This window comes from Suillus discolor, assembly GCF_016758755.1.
Source record: "Suillus discolor strain FC423 chromosome Unknown F5147scaffold_11, whole genome shotgun sequence".
Lineage (NCBI taxonomy): Eukaryota > Fungi > Basidiomycota > Agaricomycetes > Boletales > Suillaceae > Suillus > Suillus discolor.
In genome coordinates, this window is record NW_024541258.1 from 413996 (window position 1) to 435237 (window position 21242).

Below are 21242 nucleotides of genomic sequence, written 5' to 3' on the forward strand. Positions count from 1 at the left end.
AACACTTTGTACTTGAGTCAGCAACGAAGTCGAGACTATTAAAGAATAGCTTTTTAAGATAGCCGTGCGGAGCGCGCGTTGCCGCTTGTTTTTGTGCCACCAGTGGCACCACCTTCGTTCTCCGTTGCTTAGCTACATGGTTTGCTTTCGCGTTGCTTTGTCTGCAGCCCGATCTCAATTCCACCTGCCACCGAAACGAGTACTGTCAGGCATTGCCCGGAGTTATAGGCCCCCACAGAAGTTGGAACTGGCAACCGAACACGTTGGTACAACTTCGATTCCTCCATTATTGTATTTTCGAATGACCCCACAGCATCCTTCACATGAATGCGGCCCGCACTTATACTCACCCGGACCGGTGTTCATCCTACACACTTGTACCACGGGCAACTTGCAAAACCGACGCTAGTGTGTAATGTAGGGCTTTCTCCGGTCCGCCTGGGTATCGGAGGTTCACTAGATGCGCGTACAATCCACCTTTTTCTCACTCTTCGCAACCCGAAAGCACTTTAGCTGAAATGAATTGGAAATCCGACTTACATTACCTGGATACATATGTTTTGGTTACAGATGTGATGCCTACGTAACATAGATCACATACATCAGAGGCATTTGAGAGTCGTTAATGAACAAGTTTTCATGAAAGATCTCCGTACCTTCATAAATATTTTTGAATGCCTTCTGCACCAACGATGCGTCCGGTTGATACTTTCATCTGATTCACTTCCATGACGTAAGCCGAATAAGCATAGCTCTTCTGATCAACAAAAACAACTTGAAGGTCAGCAGAAGATGCAACGGGCCCATCACCGATGCCGATAACGGCAGAACAACAATTGCATCAACATGTTTGTCGCACGTCTCAAGTAAAACCCGAGATCAGAGTTGTGTTTGCGAGGCTCAGCACGAACACAGGCACTGTGTGATACCATCATCATCATGGTCTGTACAGATCAAAAGAGCGTCTTCACATCAAACTTTCCTCCTTCCACCTGGAGCATATTTGGCGCATCAGGCACCTTGTCCCCAGCCTCCAGATGACCCTTGCCAAGCACCTCCGTATGCATTGCTGGCTTTCCTGGAACTGCAAACCTGTTGAGCACGATGCTGTTGAATCGGCATCTGACAGCAGGCATAGAAAAAATGGAGTTTTGTTACATCGGTATGTTTCCTGTCGTTATTGTCTGGTTAAGAATCGAGATGGTTATCTCCAGGATCTCGGAGATGACAGGTAAACGCTAGTCGTTGCATGTCTCAAGAAGATATTTATGGGCAAGTCCTTTTTCAACGAGCGCAAGTTTCCATCCTAGGTCTAACTGTTGTACGGCGCGCTCTATTGTGTCTGCATTTACCTCACAGCCTGAATTAAGTCCAAGTCCCGAATCGTATAGAAATGAGCAAGTATTACCACCGATCAGACTTGGATCAGACCAGCCATCATTCATAAATAGACATACTATCATCTACGGCAACTTCCATTAGCACAGCTACACAAGCCTATGTAAATCAGAACCACATACCGCCTACAACGGACACTGGACCCTGGCTCAACTTATTCACCATGCAGATATTGGCCCTAAGAAAGACGCATCGACACATACAGAACAGGCAAAACGCACCGGAATTCTCCCGCCCAAACCAGCGTACATAGGTGTCAACGATGCGACAATCTGTAATACAATGTCCTTCTGAGAAATCTTCGTCGGGTCTATCTAGGACCGAAAATGAAAATTGCCAGCCACCCTCGGCAACTTCGTCGGTTGGACGTGAAAACATAATGCGAATCTCTAAGGGTAATGAGCAGAAGTACATACGATAGTTCACCAGCGTTTACAAATCGATGTCAATGCTTCCGAGACAGGATCAGGAGGTTCTGCCATCGGATAATGAGAGAAAATGGACTTACCACTCCATGAAGATCAACGCCTTTTGAATGAATATCACTAAGTAACAAGGAGTCCAACATTGTCTCCAGTCTCACCCGAAAACATAAGCCTAAGCATAATGTCTGTGAACCCAAATTCAGTCTTATCTGAGCGCGTCTCACCTTTTGCACCGTCAAAGCCGATCATCCACTTGCTATTTAATATATCGCAAGAGCAGTGGTGACACCTTTGTCAGATTGTTCCAACTAGCGCAGTTCGGTATTAATCTTGACAGAGAATGAGAGTCTCTGCAGGTGGCTTGGCAGAATCACATTTAAGAACTGCTGACCTATAATCTTTAGGGTGTGCTGGAAGACAAAACGATCAGCATGAAACTTTGAGAACACGGCTGTGCTGCACATGAATGATATCGCTAGTAGGTTGAAGGTTCCGTATGCGGGGCTAGCGGAGAGTCTTTCAGAGGTTACAACATTCGAGGCCTATACGAACGGACGATAGGAGCCAACTTCGCCTGATCGTTGACTTCTGAGCCACTGAGAAAGTTGAAGAGTTTGAGAAAGCGTGGCCATGTTGTGCATTCAATAAAACCATGGTCCGGTACGTCTTGAGTACTAGTGTAGTAGGGACAGACCCAAATCTTTTGGAGGAGTGTCGACGCTACTACCATTGGCTCAGCGCCTACCTAAGAAAGAGGAGTTCAGTTGAGTTGCAAACAACCATCATGGAAGGTCACTTATGACTAGGGATGCATGTCCACATCTCATAAAACGTGCCGTTGTCGTCAGCTTGAGTCCAAATGCATCATACAAAGTGATAGATGTCGGCCGTCAACCAGGGCGGCATCTTAGTAGGTCAGTGGCTTAAGAACTCACTCACTCTTCGTGGGCGCCGCGAGACCGCAGTACCATCCACCAATATCGAAGTATTAATGGTCTCTTTAAAGATCATGCACTGCCGTCAGATCCCAATGGTAGTGCGAGTCGTCAGATGCAAACCAGATAGCGGTATTACCAGCTATAAAGCTCATAAGGAAAAATATGTACCCGGGACGACTCAGAGCATAATTGGAGTGCACCCAATGTTGACAAGACCGTTCTGAAAATAGGTTGATGTGTCCCATTCACCCGGTACGTATGGTGCAATTGTTTTTATCGTCTCTTACAAGAAGTCGTGTGCCATCGGGCGTCCATGCAAGTGAGAAGGTGTATGATCTGGTAGCCAAAGAAGCAACGCGTTTCGAATCCCTTGTGCCTGGATTATAAATTTCGTTGTTAATGAAGTTGTGATGGCAAGAAGTTCTCCGCACGGCGATTAGCGAATCTCGGAGTCGATCAAACCACTACATTTGATTAACGTATCTGCCACGTCTTGGTACCACCGATCCGTCACATGAATGGTACCAGAGGCCAGCACTGCATCATCCGGAGAAAAATCCAACGAGTCGATAGCACTGGAGTGAGCTTCGATGGGTTGGGCGAGAAATTCACCAGTTTCACCGTGTCAGGCAATGACCTTTCCGCTCCAATCACCACTCGCTATTATTCGACCGTCTCGTGATACCACCAATGCCTGCACCTTATCGCGATGCCCCTCCATCTTCTTCAACACAACACCTATCTTCAAGTCCTACAGACAAAGCGTCTTGCCGTACGGGCCCGTAACCATTCGTCGCTTATCGGGGAGCACTGCGACTGCCTTCACGGATTCCTGATGATGTTCAAAAACTTGAAGGGCGCTGAAAATGTGCTGTGACATCTTATAGGCACGGTCGAGGAGGAATTGTGGGTATCGGTGCGAGTATTGTACGCTTTTATGCTACCTCATTTCCATAGACGCCCAAGGCACGAGGCATTTCGCCATCACGGTTGCAGCAAGGATGCTCCCTATTGTCACAACCGCCTTCCTCGATCGTACACCCTCCTACTGCTTCTGCACTGCGTACATGCGTCCGACTCCACAATTTCAAGAATGTATCCTTCGCATCGATTGCAATAGTGCAGTTGCTCTATCCAGGCCCTCGAACACTATTTATCCTGGATGCCTAGTGAACATTGTGCTGTCTTGTGTCTAGCAGCCACCAACCCATCGCCATGCAACCTACTTGAAGCGCAGGCACATAGATCACCTGTTCGCCCTACCGACTGTGTGCACCGGATGCTGCTAAAATTCTCTCTTCTCCGGTCTCAAACTTCTGCGACAACGGAGTTTTCGCCTTCATATCTATGTTTTATCCAAGACTTATGCGATCATCTTTCCTAAAAACATTCACAACCCTGCTTCTAGCGGTATGCTCATGGTTCACATCAGGTTCCAGCTTTGGAACTCCAGGTTCAACGGGTTGAACTTTTCTCGTTCGTCAATCCCTTCTTAAACTCATCCTCATTGGAATCCTACACTATAGAACTAGTGGTGTAACACAGTCGTCGATGTTACTGACCTTCGCCGCGCTCTCACGCGGCCGAAGCTATGTATTCCGTTGTTGAATGGCAATCAGTAGTGAAGAGGATTGGATTACGTTGGTCCAGATTTGAAGTGCGCTCCCCAACAAGTAACACCTTGACCTCTACGCTACTTAATAACTACGTTGATTGTAAGATACGAGTGAGTTGAGATGTAAGAGCACGAGCAAAAAGAACAGACCACTAAACATCCAAAAATATTCTAGAGAAATACTCCTTCATGCCTTCTGCACCATGTACGATCGCCCCAATCACTCCATCCGGCCGTATCACAAATACCCTCGTCTGGCCAGCTTCAACAAGGTAAGCCAAATAACCATGGCCCTCCCGATCAACAAAAACGAGGTCAGCAGGGGATGCAACAGACGTTACTGATGCGGATGAAGGCAGAACGACTGCCGATCGCACAACGCTCGTGTCATATGCCTCCAGCGCACCCAAGATCGGGGTAGCTTCTGCATGACTTGGCACAAATACAAGCACAGTGTGATACCAAGGTCTATAGAGACCAAAAAGTGTTTCCACGTCAGATTCTCCACCTCCCACCTGGACCAGATTTGGTGCATCAGGCGCCCGGTCTCCAGCCTCTAGGTACTCCTCGTCGAGCACCCCGTACGCATTGATAGGCTTCCCTGGAGTCGCAAACTCGTCGAGAACGATGTCGCTGAATCGGTAATTAATCCCAAGCATGAAAAGGATGGGGCTTCGTGCGGTGGGCATGTTGCCTGTCTGTACTGCACGGTCGAGAATTGTGGTGGTCATCTCAAGCATCTCGGAGATGACAGGCAGACGCTCGGCATTATACGTCTCAAGAAGAGACTTGTCGGCGAGCCCCTTTTCGACGAGCGCAAGCTTCCAACCTAGATTGAACTAGTATACGGTCAGTAGTGTCATACGTACTGCATTGGGAAGCTCACAGCATCTTGTATACCTGAATTGAGTCCCTGTTCATCAATAGATGAGTAGGCATCTGAATTTGATCAGAAGGCACACACCTGACCACCGGTCGGACTGTGGACACTGAAAACATGCTAAAATCAGTTTGGAAAGAAAGCGCTCAAAGATAGACATACTGAGCAGCATCTACGTAGACTTCCATCAGCACAGGCACACCATTCAAAAATAGAACCACATACCGCCCGCAACAAAGACTCGGCCCTCGCTAAACTTGTTTACCATACGGATATTGGCCCTAAAGTAAACATTTGAACATTTGAAACACATCTATGCAACAAGATAAGACACACCTGAACTCGCTCACCCAGACGAGCTTGTTGAACGTAATCTCAGTGGGTATCACTGATATGATAGTCTCGAAGATCAGCTCCTCGCTCTGAGCGACCTTTGTCGTGTCTAGATCGTTGTCAATGATGACAAATTGCCAGCCATCCTCGCCAATTTCGCCTGTTGGACGCAATGAGGCTCTGCCCAGCATCAATATACACATCCCCAAGCCTCAAGAGCAGAGATTGGACATACCCTCGCTTGAAGGTTCCAAATCGATGCGAATACTTTTAAGACAGTATCAGGAGCACTCCTTCATGGAGCAAGTAGAAGTCGGACGCACCGCCCTATCAAGACCAACGCCATGTAAACGAACATCTCCCATGACCAGTCGGATATCGTCTCTAGTCTCGCCCAAGAATGTAAGTCCAAGCTGTTTGCGCACGACGCCTGCAAACCATAACTCAGATTCATCCTACTGCATTTGAATTTGATCTCAACTAACCTTTAGCACCATCAGCGCCGACAATCCACTTGGTATCGAAAGTCTCCAATATGCCGTTCTTTGCTAGAACAGCCGTGACACCTTCATCGGACTGCTCGAACGAACGCAGTTCGGTGCCCATCTCGACAGAGCACGAGAATTTCTCTAGGTGACGTCGCAGAATCACATCTAAGAGTTGTTGGCCCATCAGCTTTGGAGCGTGCTAAAATACAAAAAAAAATCGTGATTCGTCAGCATGGCTGCTTGAGAGACGATGCCGGAAGGTTCTGCACAGTACGTACGAATGGTATCGCAGGGGTAGGTTCCACACGCGGAACCATCAAAGATTCTGTCGCGACTTCCATTGTCCCAGGCTTGTAGTAACGGAGTCTGGAAACGGGTTTCGCCAGCTCGTTGACTTCTGGGACATTCAGGAAGTTGAAGAGTTCGAAGGAGCGTGGCTGGATTATGCATTAAATGAGACTACAAGAAATTAGAGAAGTGGTGTCATGACACACCCAGATTCCAGGACCACGCTGTCCGATTCGAGGGTTAGGGTCTTTGTCAACGATGCGAACTGGTATGCCATTCTGGAGGAGGGTTAACGCTGCTACCAGACCTGCTGGCCCAGCGCCTACCTAAGAAAGAGGAACTAAGCTGAGGGCAATCATCCATCATATGCGGTTTACTTACGACTAGCACGGGAGGACGAGTAGAATTCATGTGTAGAGTTCAGATGTTTTTGGATCAGTATAATGGGCAGTCACGTCTTATAACATAGGGGACAGCCGATCACAGCGGAAAGGTGACGCAGGTAACATGTGCCCTCCCATTGTGTATCCTGTATCAGTACCGCAGCAGTGATAGAAAGGAACCGCTAACGTTACACATACCTGTTGGATGATTTGTCAAAACGTTTGTCAGTGACTTCACACAGCTGCGGACGCACCGCCATGGCTTTGATGGACGTTCAACTTCGAACGCATTGAATTCGAGCACCAGATGGTATTGATGTCTGTTCCCAAGCCTAACTTTGAAGCAACTTGCGTGTGGCCACTGCAGGAACAACAAACATACTTGTATCGAGGAATTTACAGTGGCACTCGGCCAAAAGTCCCAGATACGTGCATATATGTGAGCGCATGTAGTCTCCATACTTCAAGTTTTCGGGTCGTGATTCCTTTACCAGTAGGCTATACTTGCCGAATCCCAATAGCGAGCGCGAACTTTAGTTGCCACCAAATGCATTGCAGATGTTCTCAATGTCCTGATTCCAAATGTTGGGTAGACAAGATTGTGATCAGAAACTGGCGACTGCTCAAGGGAAATCAAGCCCAAGGATTGAACGAGAATGACACGAGAGCAACCCGGTAACTCATGTCTTTACAAACAGCTAGACGGGCGTGACTGGCCTGACAAACAGCTACAAACAACCCTCTCGGTTAGCTGCACATGCATGTAGCTAGACTTCATGCATGGAGGTTCCGTACAATCAATTGAATTATCAGATAACTAGTGCATCAGGTATTCGGTGCTGTACTATTCTCGTATGTGGGAGTGTAATCTCGATAGAGCACGAGAATTTCTCTAGATGACGTCGCAGAATCACATCTGAGAGTTGTTGGCCTATCAGTTTTGGAGTGTGCTAAAGCACAAAAAAATCGTGATTCGTCAGCATAGCTGCTTGAGAAGGCGACGCCTAAAGGTTCTGCATAGTACGTACGAATGGTATCGCAGGGGTAGGTTCCGCATGCGGCATCATCAAAGATTCTATCGCGACTTCCATTGTCCCGGGCTTGTAGGAACGGTGTGTGGAAACGGGTTTCGCCAGCTCGTTGACTTCTGGAACGTTCAGAAAGTTGAAGAGTTCGAAGGAGCATGGCTAGATCATGCATCAAATGAGACTGGGAAATTAGAGAAGTGGTTTCATGACATACCCAGATTCCAGGACCACGCTATCCCATTCGAGGGTTGGGATCTTTGTCAATGATACGAACTGATATACCGTTCTGGAGGAGCATTAACGCTGCTACCAGACCTGCTGGCCTAGCGCCTACCTAAGAAAGAGGAACTACTAGTAAGCTGAGGGGCAACTAGTATCCATCATAAGCCGTTCACTTACGACTAGCACGGGAGGACGAGTGGAATTCATTTGTAGAGTTCAGAGGTTTTTGGATCAGAATAATGGACAGTCACGTCTTATAATATAAGGAAGTACAGCCGATCACAGCAGGTAACCGTACGTCCAACTGTGCATCCCGTATCAGTACCACAGCTGATAGAAAGGAACTGCCGGCGTTACACTGCCTCCCCGTTAGATGATATGTCGAAACGCTCATAAGCGACTCCATACGTCCGCGGACACAGACACAGTGCCATAAATTTGATGGGGGTTTATCTGATGGTATTGACTCGGATGTCTGTTCCCGAGTGTGATGTAGAAACTGACGTGTACCTGGTGAGGCTTACTAAGCTACAGGAACTTTCAACAGACATACTTCAAACATACTTCATGATTTTGTCATGATTCCTTTAGAGGACCCGGTGAATTCCCTCACAAAGGTACAAGCTGAGTATTCCCTTGTCCCCACGTTATAACTCGCGCCTAGGATGTTGCTCTTCCCTTTTGAATTCTGACTGTCTGCCACAACGACATTTATCTTCCTGCTCGCTTATATCCCACAACAACGGCCATTGCGTTCCCTTCTCGATTTCTACAATAACTGTCTCTCACCCTCCTCGACTATGTAAAGAAGCCTACGGCTGTGGCACTGGACCCTCGCTCGGACTAACACTTCAACCATCGTAACATAGTACGCACTACTGGACGGTCCATCTTTTCCGTTCCTACTCCATCCTTTCACATTTCACTTCTCTCCGCCTTTGTATATATCTCATTGCTACCGCTGCCTCATCTTACTCTCTTTGTACCTGCTTTGATGTTATCCAACAACCATTTGATGACACTCGCGTGCACCTTTCACTTGTATGCCTAGTTGCTGCTCGCTTGTAAACCCATCTACTTTTGTAGATCCTGATTGAATTCACTACCCTTTTATTGCTCAATGCCTACGAAACCTGAACGTCCCTGCACGAAAAGCCTATTGAAAGTCTTGCATCTCCCTCTCCGAACTCTTTGCCAATGGATTCCCCAATGAACTCATTTCTCTCGCTTCTCCCGGTGCACCAGCAAGTGTGCTGAATGATTATTTAGATTTATGGCATTGCCCGGGGCCCTTCAAGGCCTCATGCTCCCTTCGGCAATGGGCTATGGCCGATTAATCACGATTGGCGCCTCAAGAAGCCAGTCAACGTGTTGGCCATGCTTTCAAGTTGGTCAAGGGTATTTAGGTCATGCCAGAGGTTCTCTCTTTTCTCCCACCTACTTCTTACACCCTCACTTCGCTTACAGCAATCGACTACTCGTGATGAGTAGAGACCGTAGGCCAGATCCTCCTTCAGAAGCCTGCGAGGCAACCGTTCGTGAAAGCTCGGTATGTATTCTCAAGGGTTTTCTCACTGTGGATGAGCGCCCATGGGTGCTTCTGACGCTTTCTTCGCCCAGAGCCGACCCCGTAGTCGAGTCAAGCAGACCATCCGGAAATTTGCGAAAGGCATCGCCAGGAAACTCTTTGTGAGTAGAGTGCCAGGTTTCCTGGTTCTGAATATGGCTGACGTTGCGCAGAAACTCTTCAAGTCTTCCCGCAGGCGCACTCCTGCGATACAGAATGCGGACCTTCAGGATACTTCGTTGAATCAGAATATCGAGGCAGGTGCTCGAATTCCTAATTCCAGTTCAATTTTTTTATCATAGGCGCCCAGGACACGCCACGTACACTTCCTTTCACGGACGACAAGCATCCCACCACAGTCGAAAATCCCAGCAGCCAAGGCACATCCGGAGAACCCGCTTTGAAGGTACTTGCATCGAATTATATGGTTCTCGTCTCTAAATTTTGTTGGTCGAGCAGATTCCCGACATCTCCTCTCGCGTCGAGGAAGCCCCTGGTCCCAAATTAACTGCTGCCGAACTTCAGCGTGCCCACGAGGCTTCGGAACATATGAAAACATTCGGGGGGCGTGCGCAGCCTGCGACATCCGCCGCCGCGAACGCCCCAGCTGGTCTCGCTGCTGCAGATGAATTCCAGACCAATTACCTCCAACCTCTCAAAATTTTCGACAGTGCCATCGACAAGATCACAGATGTATGGGATGATCCCCTTAATTGGTAGCGAACTAATCAGGTTATAGGTGCATCCATATGCGAAGATGGCGTTGGGCGTACTTTCTGTTGCAGCCAAAGTACGTTCTATGTTGCCCGGAGATCTGCCTCCCACTCAGAAGTCGTGATTCCTTGCAGATTATTCTTGCTCAAGCGGAGCGGGACGAGTCGGTGGATCGTCTTCTCCAGAAATTAGATGAAGTCTATGGCTTCATTACCAGAGACGAGAATCTTTCCAAGGTTAAATCGATGCATGATGTCATCGGGAAGATTGCTCAGCAGACTCTGGAGTGCGCCCGTTTCATCAGGGAATACTCGGAGACGAAGAGCTTCTGTGAGTCGTCGGACTATCGCATTCGCACATGAATCTGATGCTTACTATAATAATAGGGAAGAGGGCCGGTAAAAACATCATCAAGGAAACGGATGATATCATCACACAGTACAACGCCGCCTTGGACGGCCTTATGCAGCAATTCCGGGATCAAACACTTCAGGACGTAGCCATCTTTGTCCAGTTTGCGGGTAAGGATTCATACATACCTCTGACTTTAGATCTACTCACACCGTTTCAGGCGATACACTGGATCTCGGGGATATTGCTTATGCAAATGGCGCAGGACTAAATACCAAGAAACAGTGCCTACCAGGGATGCGCAAGGAGATTCTTTCCCAAATTACGGACTGGATCAACGACAGCGGAGATGCTGCTAAACGTGTGATGTGGCTATCTGGTCCTGCAGGCAAGGGCAAATCAGCCATCGCGCACACGATCGCCGACTGGTTCGAGGAAACGGGAGGTCTCGGTTCATGTTTTTGTTTCGATCGACATGGAGAAGCAGACCGTCGTCACGAAAAGATTTTCTCCACCATCGCGCGCGATCTGGCTGATCGTGATCCGGGGATGAAACGAGCGTTAGCAAATGCAGTCAAGAATGCGACCTCGCTCAAGAATACGAAGGACATCATCCAGCAGTGGCGTAAGCTTCTCATGGAACCGCTGAAGAAGTTCCCTGGGTCATGCGTAGGACCTGTCTTGATCGTGATTGATGCGCTGGACGAGAGCGGCGGAGTAGAGACGCGGCAGGACCTTCTCCGCATACTGGCCGGTAGACTTCAGGACAAAGGACTCCCCCAAATCACCGAACTCCCTTCCAACTTTCGAATTCTCGTCACCTCTCGCCCACTCCATGATATCGAAAAGGAGTTTGAGGGTGCTGATCATATTCTCAGGTTGTCCATGGACGAGATTCGAGCAGAAGTAGCGGAACTCGACATCCGCGCTTTTGTATCTGACAAACTGCAAGGGTTGCCGAATTTTGGGCGCAAGCAGTTTGCAAACCTCGCTGCGAAAGCCGATGGGCTTTTTGAGTGGGCACGTCTTGCATGCGAATACATCAAGGAAGACCTTCCCGGGATAAATCGAAGGTCTCGCTTTGAAACTGTCGTGAACCGCGATCCTGGGAAGTGGACAAACAAGCTGTATGATATGTATCGGCTTATTTTGACAGATATCTTGCCACGAGACCGGTATGGCGAAGTCGAGTACCAGGAAGCACTGGCGGAGTTTCGTTCGGTGATAGGACAAATACTTGGCATGGTCGAACCTCTGCCTTTGAATTCCCTCACCGCCATGCGGAACTGTTTTCCAAATCACACCAAACATTACCAAGTGGACATTGTAAAACATATGGGATCCCTCCTCAGTGGCACAACGGACCCACTTATTCCCGTCAGACCCCTTCACGCATCCTTTCAAGAGTTTCTCAGAGACAAGTCATCCAGCGGAGACTTTTTCGTTGACATCACGAAGGCGCAACAACACGACTTCGCATTTGCGTCACTATGAGTGATGGAACACGGCCTTCGCTTCAATATCTGTGATTTGAAATCATCATACCTCCCTAATTCCCAAGACACAGAGCTGCCTCAACGAGTCAAAACATCCATTTCCCTACATATTTCCTATTCCTGTCGACATTGGGCCACGCACATCCAGAAAACGGACTTTGACGATGAGCTAGCAAGGGAAATAAGATCACTCTTCGACAACGAGAGACTGATGTTCTGGATCGAAGCACTCGGACTTCTCAGTGCAATCAGCGGCGCAATTACCGTGCTTCCACTCGTTGCCAAGTGGCTGAAGGTGAGCACATGCCTACGAGGTAGTGTCGGACGAACAACTCATACATAAATACAGGGCCACTCTGGATACGAGGATGTGCGGTCCGCCACGATGGATGTACAAAGATTCATGCAAGTGTTTGGCGGGATGATTTTGCACAGCACACCCCATCTGTATTTATCAGCGCTCCCATTCTCGCCGGTCAACTCTACCATCGCTACCAAATTTACGGCTAGGTTTCCCAATAGCCTTCGTTTGGCATCTGGCCGGGATTTGAACTGGACGGTTGTGGAGGCCATAATGAGGGGGCACACTAGATGGGTTCACTCAGTCTCGTTCTCACCGGATGGTACTCGCATCGCGTCTGGTTCATGGGATACCACTGTGCGGCTGTGGAATGCAGCGACGGGAGAGCCATTGGGTGAGCCCTTGAAGGGGCACACTGGCAAGGTTTTCTCAGTCTCGTTCTCACCAGATGGTACTCGCATCGCGTCTGGTTCATCGGATAATACTGTGTGGCTGTGGAATGCAGCGACGGGACAGCCATTGGGTGAGCCCTTGAAGGGGCACACTAGATGGGTTTCCTCAGTCTCGTTCTCACCGGATGGTACTCGTATCGCATCTGGTTCATCAGACAACACTGTGCGGCTGTGGAATGCAGCGACGGGAGAGCCATTGGGTGAGCCCTTGAAGGGACACACTGACATGGTTCACTCAGTCTTGTTCTCACCGGATGGTACTCGCATCGCGTCTGGTTCGGATGATCAGACTGTGCGGCTGTGGAATGCAGCGACGGGAGAGCCATTGGGTGAGCCCTTGAAGGGGCACACTCGCCCGGTTTCCTCAGTGTCGTTCTCACCGGATGGTACTCGCATCGCGTCTGGTTCATGGGATAACACTGTGCGGCTTATGAAAGTGCTGCCATCCTTCGAGTCAACGAAGCTGGATCCCTTTACATCTCCACTGCATCGAAGTACCGCATCTTCCACCCAAGAAAATCATATCACGCCAACCAACACTTGTAACCATCCCCCCATTTTCTTCTCGCCCTGCCTCAAACACGCCCTGCTCAACCCCGCTGACTTGCTTGAACCCGCCTCTGATCATCATTCTGATTCAACCCCTTTCTGGCTGCAGCCTGATGGGTGGGTCATGGGACCCAGACATGAGCTTCTTTTCTGGGTACCTCCTGCTTCCCGACACGCGTTTTATACTCCTTGGACCTCATTGGTGATACCCAGAGGATACCCTGAGCTTGATTTGAGCTGCATGGCGAACGGGACGCGCTGGTCGAGTTGCCAAGATGCGTAAGTTTTTAGTCTTTACCATCTGTCCTCATAGTTGCTGACGTCAATCCCTCCAGCTCCACGTAACGATGATTTTATTGCTGCAATATCGAGTGTACCATTTGATTCTATGGTTCTCTTCCTATTTCATACCTAGCGCCGATCCTGAATTTGTAGTTGCCTGACTGAACAATGCACTGAACAGCAGACGGTACCTTCAGACTTTCCAACTCGACCGTCGTTCTCATGAGTCATGACAGCCAGTCTGGATCGAAGTGTATGTCATGAAGCGGCTACAACCTCACACGTACAAGTCTAGATATAAGGACGTGCTGATCGGCTCATTCTGACAAGATCATTGAACTCAAGTGCTCCGTGCGTCTCTATTTGTAAATTTCTGAGCGACTGGGATCATACTTGGAATGATATCCTGGTGTGTTCCTGTCCCTCATCATACTTCTTTGTCGGGTTCTTGTTTGATTGTTTTTCCAACGATAGATACACTGCTGACGATATTATGCGTGTAGTAGTTGCAAGCAAAATATGTCTATACGAACCACCGGCCTGCTTTCAACTCCTAGAGAGAGCGGAAACAAAGCAATGATCTCTACGCTACTTAACAACTAAGTTGATGGTAAAATACGAATGAGTTGAGATGTAAGCAAAAAGAACTAAACATCCAAAAATATTCCTGAGAAATACTTCTTCACGCCTTCTGCACCATGTACGATCGCCCCGATCACTCCGTCCGGCCGTATCACAAACACCCTCGTCTGGCCAGCTTCCACAAGGTAAGCCGAATAACCATGACCCTCCTGATCAACAAAAACGAGGTCAGCAGGAGATGCGACAGACGTCACTGATGCGGATGAAGGCAGAACGACTGCTGATAGCACAACGCTTGTGTCATATGCCTCCAGCGCACCCAAAATCGGGGCAGCATCTGCATGACTCGGTGCGAACACAAGTACGGTGTGATACCAAGGTCTGTAGAGACTAAAAAGCGCCTTCACGTCAGAATCTCCACCTCCCACCTGGACCAGATTTGGTGCATCAGGCGCCCTGTCTCCAGCCTCTAGGTGCTCCTCGTCAAGCACCCCGTATGCATTGATAGGCTTCCCCGGGATTGCAAACTCGTCAAGAATGATGTCGCTGAATCGGTAATTGATCCCAAGCATGAAAAGGATGGGGCTTCGTACTGCGGTTATGCTGCCCGTTTGTACTACACGGTTCAGAATCGTGGTGGTCATCTCAAGCATCTCGGAGATGACAGGCAGACGCTCGGCATTATACGTCTCAAGAAGAGACTTGTCGGCGAGCCCCTTTTCGACGAGCGCAAGCTTCCAACCCAGATTGAACTGGTATGCGGTCAGTGGTGTCATACGTACTGCAATTCCAAGACTTACAGCATCTTGTATACTTGAATTGAGTCCCTGTTCATAGATGGATGAGTAGGCATCGGAATTCGATCAGAACGCACACACCTGACCACCGGTTGGACTGTGGACGCTGAAACATGCAAGAATCAGTTTGGAAAGAAAGCGCTCAAAGATAGACATACTGAGCAGCATCTGCGTAGACTTCCATCAGCACAGGCACATCATTTAAAGATAGAACCACATACCGCCTGCAACAAAAACGCGGCCCTCGCTGAACTTGTTTACCATGCGGATATTGGCCCTAAAGTATGCAAATGAACATTTAAAACGCATGTATGCAACAAGATAAAAACACACCTGAACTCGCTCACCCAGACGAGCTTGTTGAACGTAATGTCAGTAGGTATCGCTGATGTGATAGTCTCGAAGATCAGCTCCTCGCTCTGAGCGACCGTTGTCAGGTCTAGATCATTGTCCATGATGACAAATTGCCAGCCATCCTCGCCAATTTCGTCTGTTGGACGCAATGAGACGCTGTCCAGCGTCAATATACACATCCGCAACCTTTAAGAGCAGAGACTGGACATACCCTCGCTTAAAGGTCCCAAAACGGTGCCAATACTTTCAAGACAGTATAAGGAGCACTCCTTCATGGATAGGTAGAATTGGACGCACCGCTCTATCAAGACCAACACCATGCAAACGAATATCCCCCATGACCAGTCGGATATCGTCTCGAGTCTCACCTAAGAATGTAAGCCCGAGCTGTTTGCGCACTATGCCTGCAAACCATAACTCAGACTTATCCTCCAGCATTTGAATTTGATCGCAACTCACCTTTAGCACCATCAGCGCCGACAATCCACTTGGTGTCGAAAGTCTCCAATATGCCGTTCTTTGCTAGAACAGCCGTGACACCTTCATCGGACTGCTCGAACGAACGCAGTTCGGTGCCCATCTCGACAGAGCACGAGAATTTCTCTAGGTGACCTCGCAGAATCACATCTAAGAGTTGTTGACCTATTAGCTTTGGAGTGTGCTGAAGTACAAAAAATCGCGATTCGTCAGCATAGCTACTTGAGAGACGACGCCGGAAGGTTCTGCACAGTACGTACGAATGGTATCGCAGGGGTAGGTTCCGCATGCGGGATCATCAAAGATTCTATCGCGACTTCCATTGTCCCGGGCTTGTAGGAACGGTGTGTGGAAACGGGTTTCGCCAGCTCGTTGACTTCTGGAACGTTCAGAAAGTTGAAGAGTTCAAAGGAGCGTGGCTGGATTATGCATCAAATGAGACTATAGGAAATTAGAGAAGTGGTTTGATGACACACCCAGATTCCAGGACCACGCTGTCCGATTCTAGGGTTGAAATCTTTGTCGATGATACGAACTGGTATGCCGTTCTGGAGGAGGGTTAACGCTGCCACCAGACCTGCTGGCCCAGCGCCTACCTAAGAAAGAGGAACTAAGCTGAGGGGCAACCATCCATGATATGCGGTTCACTTACGACTAGCACGGGAGGACGAGTAGAATTCATGTGTAGAGTTCAGAGGTTTTTGGATCAGAATAATGGACAGTTACGTCTTATAATATAGGGGATGCACAGCCGATCACAGCAGGTAACCATACCGTACGTCCATATCAGTGCCGCAGCTGATAGAAAGGGACTGCCGGCGTTACACTGCGTTCCCGTTGAACAATATGTCAAAACGCTCATAAGTGACTCCATACGTCTGCGGACACAGTGCCATAAATTTGATGGGGGTTTATCTGATGCGTATTGAATCTATTGATGTGTCTGTTGAGCTATGTATAGTGAAACTGAACGTGCACATCATTGGTGAAGCTTACTAAGCTACAGTAACGATGAACATGTCAACGTTTCAAATTTCAAATTTCAACCATTGTCAATCATCGCAACATATAGTACGCACCAGCTGGACGGGGTCTATCTTTTCCGTTCCTACTTCATTCTTTCACTCCTCCTTTGTATATATCTCATTGCTACCGCCACCTCATCTTACTCTCTTTGTACCTGCTTTGATGTTATTTCCACCACTTCAACAACCATTCGATGCACACAGTACTCGCGTGTACCTTCCACCTAAGCTTGTATGCCTAGTTCCTCGCTTGTAAACCCATCTATTTTTGTAGATCCTGATTGAATTCACTATCCTTTTGTTGCTCAATGCCTACAAAACCTGAACGTCCCTACACGACAAGCCTATCTAAAGTCTTGCATCTCCCTCTCCAAACTCTTTGCCAACGCATTCCCCAATGAACTCAGTCTCGACCTTCAAACTATTTCCTACAACAACCAACCATTTCTTTCGCTTCTCCCAGTGCACCAGTGAGTGTGCTGAATGATTATGTAGATGGCATCGGCACTTCAAAGCTTTATGCTCTCTTCGGCAATGGGCTATGCCCGATTAATCATGATTAGCGCCTCAAGAAGCCGGTCAACGTGTTGGCCATGCTTTGGTCAAGGGTATTCAGCTTATGCCAGAGGTTCTCTCTTTTCTCCCACCTACTTCTTGCACCCTCACTTCGCTTACAGCAATCGACTACTCGTGATGAATAGAGACCATAGGGCAGATCCTCCTCCAGAAGCCTGCGAGGCAACCGTTCGTGAAAGCTCGGTATGTAGTCTCAAGGGCTTTCTCACTGTGGATGAGCGCTCATGGCTGCTTCTGACGCTTTCTTCGCCCAGAGCCGACCCCGTAGTCGAGTCAAGCAGACTATTCAGAAATTTGCGAAAGGCGCCACCAAGAAACTTTCTGTGAGTAGAGTGCCAGGTTTCTTGATTCTGAATATGGCTGATATTGTGCAGAAACTCTCCAAGGCTTCCCGCAGCCGCATTCCTGCGACAGAATGCCGACCTTCAGGATACTTCGTTGAATCAGAATATCGAGGTAGGTGTCCGAATTCCTAATCCCAGCTCAATTTTTTTTATCAGAGGCGCTCAGGAAACGCCACATACACTACCTTTTACGGACGACAAGCATCCCACCACAGCTGAAAATCCCAGCAGCCAAGGCACATCCGGAGAACCCGCTTCGAAGGTACTTGCATCGAATTATATGGTTCTCGTCTCTAAGTTTTGTTGGTCGCGCAGGTTCTCGACATCTCCTCTGGCGTAGAGGGGACCTCTGGTCCCAAATCAGCTGGTGCTGAACTTCAGGGTGCCCACAAGGCTTCAGAACATATGAAAACATTCGGGGGGCATGCGAAGTCTGTGACATCCGCCGCCGCGAATGCCCAAGCTGGTCTCGCTGCTGCAGATGATTTCCAGACCAATTACCTCCAACCCCTAAAAATTTTCGACAGCGCCATCGAGAAGATCGCAAATGTATGGAATGCTCCCCTTAATTAGTAGCGAACTAATCAGGTTATAGGTGCATCCATATGCAAAGATGGCGTTGGGCGTACTTTCTGCTGCAGCCAAAGTATGTTCTATGTTGCCCGGAGATCTACTTCCCACTCAGAAGTCTTGATTCTTTCAGATTATTCTTGCTCAAGTGAAGCGGGACGAGTCAGTAGATCGTCTTCTCCAGAAATTAGATGAAGTCTATGGCTTCATTACCAGAGACGAGAATCTTTCCAAGGTTGAATCGATGCATGATGTCATCGGAAAGATTGCCCAACAGACTCTGGAGTGCGCCCGTTTCATCAGGGAATACTCGGAGACGAAGAGCTTCTGTGAGTCGTCGGACTATTGCATTCGCACACTGGCACAACTTTTATACTTACCATGATATAGGGAAGAGAATTGGTAAAAATGTTGTCGCGGAAATGGATGATATCGTCACACGGTACAACGACGCCTTGGACGGCCTTATGCAACAATTTCGCGATCAAACTGATCGGGACGTAGCTATCTTTGTCCAGTTTGCAGGTAATGATTCATACGTACTTGTCCTTGTAGATGCACTCATACTCTTAAAGGTGAAACGCTCGATCTCAACGGCATGACTTATGCAGCGGGAGCGGGACTAAATGGCGGGCTAGGCCGGCCGAGGCACGAGGCAGGCCTAGAATTTAGTCTAAGCGCGGAATAAGCGAGGTGGCGCAGCACCTCTTGGTTCTGCCCACCTCGCAGCTGAGCCACTTTTCGTCAGAAGCTCACTACTCTAGCTTCATCTTTTGCATACAAGACCCACGAAGTACCGTACTAACTAATGGAAGATCCTAACTTGGCAGTAAGGCCAGACTTCGCATCACAAGAACACGAAGCTTCGCGGCGTCAATTAGTAGAAGAAGGCCTCTCGAATGAAAATGCAGCTCGGACCCTAGCAGCATTATGGACCTTAGCTAACAACGCTGAGAAAGACCGTTGGGCACTTAGACAACGGCGCATGATAGAGGCCAGGCAAAGAGAAGAGGACGAAGAGGAAGAACGTCAGCAACAACGCAAGGAGGAAGAGGAAACTGCACGTCTAGAGGAACGGAAGAAGAACAAAACTAAGTACGCGCCCATAGTGCGCGGAAAAGTACCTTCTGACCCCACTATTCTCCCAGCGCAATACGCTATAAGGAAGATGAAATCCGGAGACTACTGCGAGCTCCATTATTTCACCAACCATGGTCTCGAAGATGCGAAACTGTCCAACTTAATTGCGGAACCGGAAGCTATGGTAATGCTACCAGCAGCAGACGGTCTACACTCTTGGATCCCAGCAGCGGCAGTAAAGGACCCGAAAGCAGCTCCGGTTGTGAAAGACGAGAACCTGTCTTGGGAAGAATTCAACGAAGCCGCCCCTCGAATGATCACAATGATGAAATTGTACGACTGGCCTGATGATTGGACGGACATGCATATACAATTTTGGTCTGCTCTACAGACACATCGTTGGCGCCATTCACCAGATCAGCTCAAACAACGAGCGCTACTACTGTATCAATCCCAGCAACGACGACGTTGGCATCAGACTATCGGAACGGCGCAAGGATGGAGTCTTGAAGACCTCAATCAAGATTTAATTTTCGAAGCAAGAGAAGAGCTGTTCAACGAGAAGAGAGAAAAGGAGACGGCTATCGCTATTCAGGTCAGTAAATGTCATCGCGAATCCGCAGCCATTCCTAACGAAAAGTCTCTTAAAAAACTTTCTCGTATACTAACAATTACAACTCGTTGTCATCGTGCAATGTGTCTTTCTTGTCGGCCAATCACGCGCCGACAAAAATGGGCTTGTACGAAACTGTACTCTCCCTGGCCATCGCGTGCCGTTTCTCGTACACCTTGGCCATCATGTGCCTTTACCCCCTGGCCATCGCGTGCCTCTACCCCCTGGCCATCGCGTGCCTTTACCCCCTGGCCATCGCGTGCTTTCACCCCGGCCATCGCGTGCCTCCTTTACACCCCTGGCTATCATATGCCTCCTTACCTTGGCTATCATATGCCTTGTTCCCTCACGGCCACCATGCGCCCATTCAATCGAATCAAAACTGGAACTACACTGTCCCCCCTACTTGGCACTGCAGCAAGCAGCAGCAGCTTTCGTAACAGCTCAACCGCAGTACCTTGCAGCTTCGCAGAAGTGTCCGTATACTCCTGCAGAGGACTACTCGTCCAGCAACAAGAAGGTACAAACAGTCCGTCCCATTGTCAATGCAGGCTTGTTACCTTGCTGCGCAGTCTGTCTGGGAAGACACCCGCACCGCACCATCGAGTGTACGGCCAAGCAAACATGGGACAAGAAGTTCGAGACCTGCGCAGAGCGCATCCGCAAAGGCCTTTGGGCTAAAGACGGGAAACAACTCTGTACCGCTTGGCAGAGGGAGGAAGGATGCACAACACCAAAACACGATGCGCGCCACGCCTGTTCAGGCTGCGGAGCCGCTACGCACGGAGCCCAAAGATGCCCTAGAGCACAGAAAGCAGATGCCGCTGACGCCATACAAGGCTGACGCATGGGAACAGGAACTTCGAAGAGCAGGACTTCTTGGGCGTTTCGCCAAGATACCAAACGGCCTCCGGTTAGGTTTTGAGATAGATTTTCCTCCTGTCAGATTTATGCAGGTTCCACCAAATAAAAGTTCGATTACCGAGTACCAGAACGAATTTGAAAGTATCATCCGAAAAGAATTGGACAAAGGAAGGTATATTGGACCCTTTCGAGCTGAATCATTGGAAAGTCTCATAGGACCGTTTCAATCGTCGCCGCTGTCCATAATCCC

General features: G+C 48.7%; 8 protein-coding genes across 8 annotated transcripts; 5 read left to right on the forward strand and 3 right to left on the reverse strand.

Annotated features, from left to right (window-relative positions):
* Nucleotides 1-4528: 4528 nt before the first annotated feature.
* On the reverse strand, nt 4529-6776 carry F5147DRAFT_770498 (FAD binding domain-containing protein; the record flags this gene model as incomplete). The annotated part of the gene is made up of 12 exons (XM_041441159.1): nt 4529-5215; nt 5263-5289; nt 5341-5365; nt 5419-5428; nt 5482-5537; nt 5593-5769; nt 5825-5856; nt 5913-6019; nt 6075-6276; nt 6356-6514; nt 6572-6691; nt 6747-6776. The coding sequence occupies 12 exons, from the start codon at nt 6774-6776 to the stop codon at nt 4529-4531; spliced, it is 1632 nt and encodes a 543-aa protein (XP_041296144.1).
* A 714-nt stretch (nt 6777-7490) lies between these two features.
* F5147DRAFT_680073 (uncharacterized protein) lies at nt 7491-7923 on the reverse strand. The gene is made up of 2 exons (XM_041436292.1): nt 7777-7923; nt 7491-7698 (listed from the first exon to the last, which is right to left on the reverse strand). Exons 1-2 carry the CDS (start codon nt 7837-7839, stop codon nt 7558-7560), a joined length of 204 nt encoding a protein of 67 aa, XP_041296145.1. The 5' UTR covers nt 7840-7923; the 3' UTR covers nt 7491-7557.
* Nucleotides 7924-9447: 1524 nt separating this feature from the next.
* F5147DRAFT_787911 (uncharacterized protein) lies at nt 9448-12124 on the forward strand (the record flags this gene model as incomplete). Its single annotated transcript, XM_041442969.1, has 9 exons — nt 9448-9547; nt 9619-9687; nt 9739-9826; nt 9868-9971; nt 10025-10258; nt 10305-10355; nt 10414-10609; nt 10666-10800; nt 10851-12124. Exons 1-9 carry the CDS (start codon nt 9482-9484, stop codon nt 12122-12124), a joined length of 2217 nt encoding a protein of 738 aa, XP_041296146.1. The 5' UTR covers nt 9448-9481.
* A 1185-nt stretch (nt 12125-13309) lies between these two features.
* Nucleotides 13310-13711, forward strand: F5147DRAFT_571036 (uncharacterized protein; the record flags this gene model as incomplete). The annotated part of the gene is made up of 1 exon (XM_041431027.1): nt 13310-13711. The coding sequence occupies one exon, from the start codon at nt 13310-13312 to the stop codon at nt 13709-13711; it is 402 nt and encodes a 133-aa protein (XP_041296147.1).
* A 494-nt stretch (nt 13712-14205) lies between these two features.
* F5147DRAFT_751890 (FAD binding domain-containing protein) lies at nt 14206-16851 on the reverse strand. The gene is made up of 12 exons (XM_041440203.1): nt 16573-16851; nt 16397-16516; nt 16181-16339; nt 15903-16104; nt 15741-15847; nt 15655-15686; nt 15423-15599; nt 15311-15366; nt 15248-15257; nt 15171-15195; nt 15093-15119; nt 14206-15044 (listed from the first exon to the last, which is right to left on the reverse strand). Exons 1-12 carry the CDS (start codon nt 16600-16602, stop codon nt 14358-14360), a joined length of 1632 nt encoding a protein of 543 aa, XP_041296148.1. The 5' UTR covers nt 16603-16851; the 3' UTR covers nt 14206-14357.
* Nucleotides 16852-17638: 787 nt separating this feature from the next.
* On the forward strand, nt 17639-19123 carry F5147DRAFT_834817 (uncharacterized protein; the record flags this gene model as incomplete). The annotated part of the gene is made up of 9 exons (XM_041443932.1): nt 17639-17704; nt 17776-17844; nt 17896-17977; nt 18024-18127; nt 18181-18414; nt 18461-18511; nt 18569-18764; nt 18826-18960; nt 19011-19123. The coding sequence occupies 9 exons, from the start codon at nt 17639-17641 to the stop codon at nt 19121-19123; spliced, it is 1050 nt and encodes a 349-aa protein (XP_041296149.1).
* A 120-nt stretch (nt 19124-19243) lies between these two features.
* On the forward strand, nt 19244-20045 carry F5147DRAFT_744082 (uncharacterized protein; the record flags this gene model as incomplete). The annotated part of the gene is made up of 2 exons (XM_041439652.1): nt 19244-19848; nt 19907-20045. 2 exons carry the CDS (start codon nt 19244-19246, stop codon nt 20043-20045), a joined length of 744 nt encoding a protein of 247 aa, XP_041296150.1.
* Nucleotides 20046-20161: 116 nt separating this feature from the next.
* On the forward strand, nt 20162-21116 carry F5147DRAFT_680107 (uncharacterized protein). Its single transcript, XM_041436293.1, has 2 exons — nt 20162-20648; nt 20701-21116. The coding sequence occupies exons 1-2, from the start codon at nt 20210-20212 to the stop codon at nt 20970-20972; spliced, it is 711 nt and encodes a 236-aa protein (XP_041296151.1). The 5' UTR covers nt 20162-20209; the 3' UTR covers nt 20973-21116.
* Nucleotides 21117-21242: the final 126 nt, after the last annotated feature.

Excerpts from the sequence above, each read along its gene's own strand:
- F5147DRAFT_680073 (XM_041436292.1), bottom strand. The coding sequence starts at position 7,839 with ATGGAAGTCGCGATAGAATCTTTGATGATGCCGCATGCGGAACCTACC. Across the intron at positions 7,699-7,776 it reads CTACCCCTGCGATACCATTC|CACACTCCAAAACTGATAGG; the intron begins GTACGTACTATG and ends TTTGTGCTTTAG.
- F5147DRAFT_751890 (XM_041440203.1), bottom strand. The coding sequence starts at position 16,602 with ATGAATTCTACTCGTCCTCCCGTGCTAGTC. Across the intron at positions 16,517-16,572 it reads CTCGTCCTCCCGTGCTAGTC|GTAGGCGCTGGGCCAGCAGG; the intron begins GTAAGTGAACCG and ends CCTCTTTCTTAG. Across the intron at positions 15,600-15,654 it reads TTTGGGACCTTTAAGCGAGG|CGTCTCATTGCGTCCAACAG; the intron begins GTATGTCCAGTC and ends GACGCTGGACAG.
- F5147DRAFT_680107 (XM_041436293.1), top strand. The coding sequence starts at position 20,210 with ATGTGTCTTTCTTGTCGGCCAATCACGCGCCGACAAAAATGGGCTTGT. Across the intron at positions 20,649-20,700 it reads ACTCGTCCAGCAACAAGAAG|TCTGTCTGGGAAGACACCCG; the intron begins GTACAAACAGTC and ends CTTGCTGCGCAG.